At 56.5% G+C, this 8774-nt stretch overlaps 1 protein-coding gene across 1 annotated transcript; it reads left to right on the plus strand.

Moving 5' to 3' along the window:
- The first annotated feature begins 575 nt into the window (after positions 1-575).
- LOC119300311 (putative receptor-like protein kinase At4g00960) lies at positions 576-3137 on the plus strand. The gene is made up of 6 exons (XM_037577321.1): positions 576-1428; positions 1639-1770; positions 1854-1987; positions 2073-2283; positions 2365-2608; positions 2678-3137. The coding sequence occupies exons 1-6, from the start codon at positions 576-578 to the stop codon at positions 3135-3137; spliced, it is 2034 nt and encodes a 677-aa protein (XP_037433218.1).
- The last annotated feature ends 5637 nt before the right edge of the window (positions 3138-8774 follow it).

Consider the following 8774-nt stretch of genomic DNA (forward strand, 5'->3'; position numbering starts at 1 on the left):
GTTGAAGATTATTACTCAATATGCCAACCCCAAGTAACCTCGGGGCAGCGTACCGGTTCACTCGACATGTTCCTTCACCATTCCAACTCAAGCCTTTCCTTCGAACGGGTATAAAGCATGCTTTGGAAGTGGAGCTGACCTTCCGCATGGTTTCTCTCGAGCCAGGTTTTGTCCAAGAAGCTGGAATTTTTTACGGAAAATGAAGCAGAAACCAAATACAAGCACACAAGAAAAAAAATTAAGCTTGACACCTTGTGGCCGCTTTTTTCATATGGGGCTCCGACTTCTGCAAACCGTGCGACTGCAGGACACGGACCGAGTCATGGTTGATGGAGCCCCCGAACAAAATGTCAGAGGAATATACAGTTGGGTAATCAGCGATCACCGTCGTCCATTCAAACTTTCTTTTTCAACAGGAAACTTATTTCTTTTCTTGGACATATATGTGAGAAGACGTGTCCCACTGCTGACCACTAAGGTCCAGTTAGTTGGTTAAATAATAGTGTCCCGAGTGACACATTTGCATCACCACACGCTGAACATAGCCATCGCCGGTGCGTGCACCCACCATCACCATGGCGCCGCACATCGTGCTCCTCCTCCTCGCGGCGAGCTTCGCAGCTTCACAAGCGGCGGTGGAGTGCGGCCCCTCGGCCGCCTCTCCCTCCCCATCACCAGCACCAGCACCATCGCCGACGCCGTCAAACAGCAGCGCGTTCCGGGCCAATATCCTGGCACTCCTGGACGCGCTCCCCCATGCCGCGGCGCCCACGGGCTTCGCCTCCCTCTCCCGGGGCGGCGGCGGCGACCGCGCCTTCGTCCGCGGCCTCTGCCGCGGTGACTTAAACCAGTCCGTGTGCCTGGCGGACCTGCAGGAGGCCGTCCGGGACCTGAGCGGCAGGTGCGCCTCCAGCCGGAGCGTGGGGGCGTGGTACAGACAAGTCTACATCAGCTACGCCGACACCAACGACTCGGCCATCTACGAGGGGCCAGGGCGCGTCAACCAGGTACTGTACGACGCCCGCAAGGTGACTTACGCGGGCAGCTACGACCGGGCGTACTACGCGCTGATGAGCCGCCTGGTGGCGCGCGCGGCCGGCGGCGGCGGCAACCGGTCGGCGCGGACGAGCATGTTCGCCACGGGGGAGGCGGTGTACGCCCCCGACGATCCCATCGGGACGATGTACGGGCTGGTGCAGTGCATGAGGGACCGCAGCGACGCCGAGTGCCAACAGTGCCTGCATACGCTGGTGCCGCAGCTGCCGACGTGCTGCGGGGGGCATCAGGGAGGGGTGGTGCTCGGCTTCAACTGCCACCTCCGGGTCCAGGTGTACACCTACTACGACCTGGCGCTCGACGCGCCGCCTCCAGTTCCGGCTCCCCCACCACCGGATGCTTCATCGCCGCCGTCGGCCGGAGAAAATCCCAGTAAGTAACCTTTTTCCCAACACCGGAGAGAGTCGGAGACTGGACTGGAGAAGAGTCGCCGTCTTAACCCGTCAAACTCCGCGTGGACACTGCCATCGCCATCGAGGCCGGATTTTCCTCCTGCCCGTACGTACGGGTCGGGCACGCCTCTGCTTTTGGCCTTGTGCACGGAGTGACAGACGCTAAAATCGCACAAAAAAACACTTGCAGGAGAGGGGAGGCCGTCAAAACGTGCCGTCCTTGCAGGCGCGATTTCAACCGGAACGCTACTAGTCGTGCTACTCGTCGTGCTCGTTTGTGTTTACATGAAGTGGAGGACGGGGCCGAACAAGAGAGCACGAGGTACACACACTTGCGACTCGCCCATAGATTTCAGAGTTTCCTTAATTCTTCAGGTACTCACTCCTATCCTGGGACTGCGGCAGATGGTGGTATAGAAGATAGCAGCAACACGTACGTCAGTCCGGAGCAGTTCACTCTGCCGTTGCTGAGGGCGGCGACGGGCAACTTCGCCCCGGAAAACAAGCTGGGCGAGGGAGGTTTCGGCCAGGTTTTCAAGGTATGCGATCGACCAATTAGCCAGTAGCATGCACTTCTGTTTTCAGTGGCTGTGAGTGCTAGTGTTTACGATGATATATTCGCAGGGCAAGATGCCGAATGGACAGGCCATAGCAGTGAAGAGGCTGTCCCAGGGCTCCTCGCAGGGGTTCCATGAGCTGAAGAACGAGCTGGTGCTGGCGGCCAAGCTCCGGCACCGGAACCTCGTGCAGATCCTTGGGGTCTGCTTGGAGGAGAAAGAGAAGCTCATCGTGTACGAGTACCTGCCAAACAGGAGCCTCGACACCCTCCTTTTCGGTACGTTCCGATACGAGAATTTCGTCTACTATACATATCTCCCATTGTCTTCAAGCCCCAGCTCCCGGCCCAATCATGCAGATAATGGGCGGTGGCGGCGGCATGGCCTGGACTGGAGGAAGAGGCACACCATCATCTGCGGGATCGCCCGTGGCCTGCTCTACCTCCACGAGGAGTCGCGCCTGAGGGTCATCCACCGGGACCTCAAGCCCAGCAATGTGTTGCTGGACGAGCACATGAGCCCCAAAATCTCTGACTTCGGCCTGGCCCGAGCGTTCCGGGGAGACCAGTCCAGAGACGTGACCAAGCGAGCGGCCGGCACCCTGTAAGCTACCCATCTCCATTGTTATGAGCACCCTGTAAGCACCCTGTACTGATGCACTTAAGCTAACAGCGGTTACATGTCGCCGGAGTACGCCTACTGCGGCCACGTCTCCGTCAAGTCGGACATGTACAGCTTCGGCGTCATCGTGCTGGAGGTCGTCACCGGTCGAAGGAACAGCAGCCCAGGCCAAGACCACGCCAACAGCTTGTTGAGCGAGGTGTGGGAGAAGTGGAGGGCCGGGACGGCGGCGGAGATGGCGGACGCGTCGCTGGGCGACCAGTACCCTCGGGCCCAGGTGCTCAGCTGCATGCACATCGGCCTCCTCTGCGTCCAGAAGAAGCCGGAGCTCAGGCCCGACGCGTCGGAGGTCGTGCTCATGCTCAGCAGCCAGTCCACGTCGCGGCGCACGCCCTCCAGGCCGGCCTTCTACGCCGGCTCCACCGGCGGCGTGGTCACCGCCTCACGTGTTCGTCCTAGCGAAAATGTTTCGAAGAATGGGGTGACCATGTCGGACCTTGAACCGAGGTAGCTGGGTAGTACTCCCTTCGTTTCAAATTACATGATCTCTATTTGTCTAGACATGGATGTATCTAGACACTAAACAAGTATAGATACATTCGTATCTAAACAAATAAAAATCGTGTAATTTGGAACAGAGGGAGTACTAAATAGTAGTAGTACGAAAAAACAGAAGGTTTACAGGATAAGCCACAGATTGTATTACACCCATACATATAGCATACAAGAGAGCAGTAGCCGGAAGCAGTTAGCGCACGCAGTGGCGCACGCAGGCGCATGCATGGCGATGGAATCGGTCCATCCATGAGATTAGGCGCTACAGGTACAACGTTTACAAGAGGACGTGACAACACAAGTGTACAACTCAACAGCCCCCCGCAGTCAGAAGTGAGCTGGGGAGAACATTCAGACTGGACCTAAACTCGTTGAACACGGCCGACGGCAGCCCCTTGATGAAGATGTCCGCAAACTGCGAGCTCGTGGGTACATGAAGGACCCGAGCTTCTCCGAGAGCCACACGATCGCGAACGAAGTGCAGGTCAATCTCCACATGCTTGGTACGCTGGTTCTGTACAGGGTTGGAGGAGAGGTACATAGCGCTCACATTATCACAATATACAAGTGTGGCGCGCGCGGGAGGTCGATGGAGTTCCTGCAACAGTTGGCGCAGCCAACAGGACTCCGCCACACAGTTCGCGACCGCCCGGTACTCTGCCTCGGCACTGGAACGAGATACGCTGTGTTGCCGCTTAGACGACCATGAGATAAGATTGGTGCCAAGGAACACACAGAAACCGGACGTGGATTTGCACGTATCGGGGCACCCGGCCCAATCAGCGTCACAATAGGCGATGAGCTCATGGGAGGAGTTTTTGTGGAGCTGGAGACCGAAGTGAGAAGTGCCTTTTATGTAGCGGAGGATGCGTTTAACAAGCTGGAAGTGGGTGTCCAAAGGCGCATGCATGAAGAGGCAAACCTGCTGTACAGCGTATGATATGTCCGGACGGGTGAGAGTAAGATACTGTAAAGCTCCGGCGAGGCTGCGATAAAGGGTTGAGTCGGCCATGGGAGAACCTCCGGAGGCAGAAAGTTTGGACTTGGTGTCGATGGGGGTGGAAATGGGGTTGCAATTCAGCATTTTCGCTCCCTCCAAGAGCTCTAGGGCATATTGTTCCTGAGAGAGAAAAAGACCACGCGGCGTGCGATGAACATTAATGCCAAGAAAATGGTGGAGCTCACCCAAGTCGCTCATGGAAAACTCATTCTTGAGAGAGGTGATGAGTGACGTGAGGAGGGATGTGGTGTTGGCGGTGAGAATAATGTCGTCGACATACAGTAACAAATATGCAACGCCGGAGTGTTGGTGGAGGATAAAGAGAGATGAATCACTCTTGGAAGCCACAAACCCGAGGGTGCGCAAGAAGTTTGTGAACTGGAGAAACCACGTCCGAGGAGCCTGTTTAAGACCATAGAGGGATTTGTTGAGACGGCAGACATGCGTGGGGCACGAAGGGTCAGCGAACCCCGAGGGCTGCTGACAGTAAACCGTCTCGGCGAGCTGACCATGAAGAAAAGCATTCTTGACGTCCAGTTGATGGAGAGGCCAAGAGTTGGCGGTGGCGATGCTGAGGATGACGCGGATGGTAGCGGGTTTGACGACGGGGGAGAAAGTTTCCCCGTAGTCGACGCCGGCTTGCTGAGTGAAACCACGCAATACCCAATAAGCTTTGTACCGTGCCAAGGACCCGTTGGGATGAAGCTTGTGACGGTAGATCCACTTGCCGGTCACCACATTGACACCTGCAGGACAAGGCACTAGAGACCAAGTGTCATTCTTGATTAGCGCAGAAAATTCATCATACATAGCATTGTGCCAATGGGGGTCTCGCAGAGCTACACGGTAGGAGGAGGGGATCGGGGAGACAGTGGTGGAAACCGAAAGGTTGTAGTCCTGCTTAGGCATAGAGTACCCCGATTTGCCGCGAGTGTGCATATGGTGAAGATTGATTGGTGGCTGGACGGCAATGGATCTAGGTGGTAGTGGGACAGCGCGTGGGGCGGAGGCACTAGGCCCGGCGGCAAGCGAGCGAGACGGGCGAGGGGTGGCGCAGCGCATGCTCGCAGGCGAGGCATGAGAGTAGGCAGGCGGGGTGGTTGGGCGTGCAGTTGTGGTGGCGGGGGAATTACGTACGTGGGGAGTGCATGCAGGCGGGGAAGCGCATGCAGGCGGGGACGTGCATGCGGGCGGAGAGCCCGAGGTGGAGGCAGCACTAGTTGGCAGGGCGCGAGGCCTGGGCGTAATTGGTGGATCGCCCGCCGGAACGGGAGCAGCGGGTGCGAAAGTACGTGGTAGAGGCTGGTGCGAGGTTGCCGGTGGGTAAAAATCAAGCTGAATCTGGCCGCCGTTATGGCCGGGATTGATGTGATCTGCTATCCTGGAATCAGGGAGAAAATAAGGAAAGGTTTGCTCATCAAATACAACATGCCTAGAGATAATGACTCTACGGCTGGTAAGATCAAGGCAATGATACCCTTTTTGTTCGCGCGGATAACCCAGGAAAACGCAACGAGTGGATCGAGGAGCTAATTTGTGTGGTGTTGTGGCAGAAAGATTGGGAAAACATAGGCAACCAAAGGTGCGTAGGTGATCGTAGGACGGATGGGTGCCGTAGAGGAGAAAATATGGTGTAAAAAAGTGCACGGCTCGGGACGGCCGCATATTGAGGAGATACGTGGCGGTGTGAAGGGTCTCGACCCAAAAGGGAGGAGGAAGGTGCGCTTGGGAGAGAAGGCTCCGGACTACGTCGTTTGTGGTACGGATCATGCGCTCAGCCTTACCGTTCTGCGGTGAAGTGTGAGGACACGTTAGACGGAAAGAGATGCCATGAGTGCCAAAAAACGAGCATAGGTCGCCGGAGAGGAACTCACCGCCATTATCGCATTGCATACAACAAATAGTGGTACGGAATTGAGTAGAGACGAAGGAGAAGAACCGGCGTAGTGTATCGCAAGTGTCAGATTTATTTCGTAACGGAAACGTCCAGGAGAAGTGGGAGAAATCATCAAGCACAACAAGATAATATTTGTAGCCAGAAAAGCTCACGACAGGGGATGTCCATAAATCACAATGTATTAGTTGAAATGGAGCTGTAGTAAAAGAAGTGGATGTGGGGAAGGGGAGTTTTTGGTGCTTTCCGAGCTGGCAGGCAGTACAAACATCAAGTTTATTGGAACTTTTATTACAGACTTGTAAGAAGTCGAGGGGAAAGCGCGAGAGTAAAGTGTGGCTGGGGTGCCCTAGCCGCCGATGCCAGAGATCACTAGAGAGGGCTGTGAGAGCCGTCGAGGTTGAGCCGCCATTGCCTCCATGGAAGGGATAGAGCGTGCCGGTGCTACTGGACCTCAGAAGAATTTTCTTGGTGAGTAGATCCTTCACAGAAAAACCGAGGGGATCAAATTCGACGGAACATAAATTATCACGAGTAATTGACGAACAGAAATAAGATTGGTGATAATGTTGGGTGATAGAAGAATGTGGTGAAGATAGAACGGGCGTGAGGTGAGAGCAGCACTACCAGTAGCAGTTGCAGGGAGACGAGTACCATCACCGACAATGATATGACGAGAATTAGGCGCTAAAAAAGAATGAGACAGGTTCAAGTTACCCTGATTGCCGGTGATGTGCGAACTGGCGCCCGTGTCCATGTACCACTCGGCGTTTGGCGGAAGGGCGGCGCCGTAGCTTGGGGCGGCGTGGATCATGGCGGAGTGGTCCCAGGAGTACGGTGCAGGCTGGTACAGTGGTGCAGAGGGGGCGCTGTGATGCATCATGTAGGCGTGGGCAGGGGCGCCGGGACGGGGGCCGAGAATCCCGGTTGAGTTCGGTGGGATCCATGGCGCCCGAGGTGGAGGGAAGGGTGCCGACCAGGGGGCGAAGTACCCCGGCCACGGTTGCTGCTGAGGCCCCCCGCGCCCGCCACCGTGGTGGTCACCGCGGACACGGCCGCCGCGCCCGCCGGCACGGTTGCCTTGCCCGCTGTTGGGGTAGCCGCCTTGCCCCCCGGGCTGGGACCCGCCACCACGACCGCCTGGGCCGCTGCCAGGCCCCCCGTGTTGAGAGCCGCCGCCACCACGGCCGGGGCCATCGCCGCGGTCGGCCCCACGCTCAGCGGGGCCAGAAGAGTTGTGGACGACGAGCGCGTGGGAGCCTTCTGCTCGAGCCTTCTTGTCGATGGAGAGCTCAGCCAGGACAAGGCAAGAACGCGCCTGCACGAAGGACGGCAGCGGCACCGTGGACTGCATGATCTCAGATTGAATCTCAAATTTCTTACCGACGCCGTACAACATCTGGAGAGTGAGAGTGCGGTCTTCCACGGGAGCACCGACGGCTGCGAGCTCCTGACTAAGATGCTGAAGACGGCGACAGTACTCGTCGATGCGCATGTCGCCGCGGGTGGTGGCGCGGAACTCCTGCGTGAGAAGGAGCTCACGACCCGCCGCGTTGTCGTAGAAGTACGAGTGCAGGCGACTCCAGATGAGGTGGGCGGAGGCCTCTGGTGGGACGATGACATCGAGGAGCTCACCCTCGATCGTGGCGAAGAACCACAAGATGATCGTGTTGTCGTCGTCCAGCCAGGTAGGGTCACGGAGATGATGCTCGTTGCCCGGCTGGATGTGGTCGAGGGCGTGGAACCTGGTGAAGGAGGCGAATGAACTGGCACCACCGTGAGAAGTTGGTGGCGTCAAGGCCCAGCTTGAAGGAAATGAGGCCGGTGATGTTGGACGGAAGTGGTGGGGTGGAACTGCCGGCAGCGGCGGCAAGCGCCGTGGTGAGATCCTGCGCGGTCAGGCCGCCGGCCAGGGAGAGAGGGCCGGCAGGCGTAGCAGCGGCGCCCCGGGCCGCGGCATCAGGAGTCGGCGGTGCGCGGGGACGAGGCACGCTGGGGAGGTCGACGGCGTCGCGGGGAGGGGGGGATTGGTTGCCATCGCGGTCACTGTCGGGCTCGGAGGCGACGGGCGAGGTGACGCCAGCAGGGTGGCCGCCGGAGTTAGACATGGGAGGGAGGGAGGGATAGAACTTGTGCTCTGATTACCAAGAAGGTTTACAGGATAAGCCACAGATTGTATTACACCCATACATATAGCATACAAGAGAGCAGTAGCCGGAAGCAGTTAGCGCACGCAGTGGCGCACGCAGGCGCATGCATGGCGATGGAATCGGTTCATACATGAGATTAGGCGCTACAGGTACAACGTTTACAAGAGGACGTGACAACACAAGTGTACAACTCAACAAAAACGACCAATGTGTATGGAGATGGATCATATTATTGTCAACTTACAATATTAAGGGCCTCTTTAGTTTGCGGGATTATAAAAGCGAACTCTTAGAAAAACACAGGATTAAAATTTACATGATTTGAGTTTTTCTGGTCGCAACACTTAAAAAAATGAATTTAATATATATCTGATGTCAGATTTTAGGGTTAAAATCTGATGCCCTGAGGTACGTCCGATCCCGACCAAAAACTCATGGCAAATAAGCGCTACAGCATGGCAATTTTCTGTCGATGTTTTGCGTTGTATGGCAATTTCCAATCTAGAACATGGCAAATCCTTGTATACAAACTTAACATTTTATTTAGTT

This window comes from Triticum dicoccoides, chromosome 5A (assembly GCF_002162155.2).
Source record: "Triticum dicoccoides isolate Atlit2015 ecotype Zavitan chromosome 5A, WEW_v2.0, whole genome shotgun sequence".
NCBI lineage: Eukaryota > Viridiplantae > Streptophyta > Magnoliopsida > Poales > Poaceae > Triticum > Triticum dicoccoides.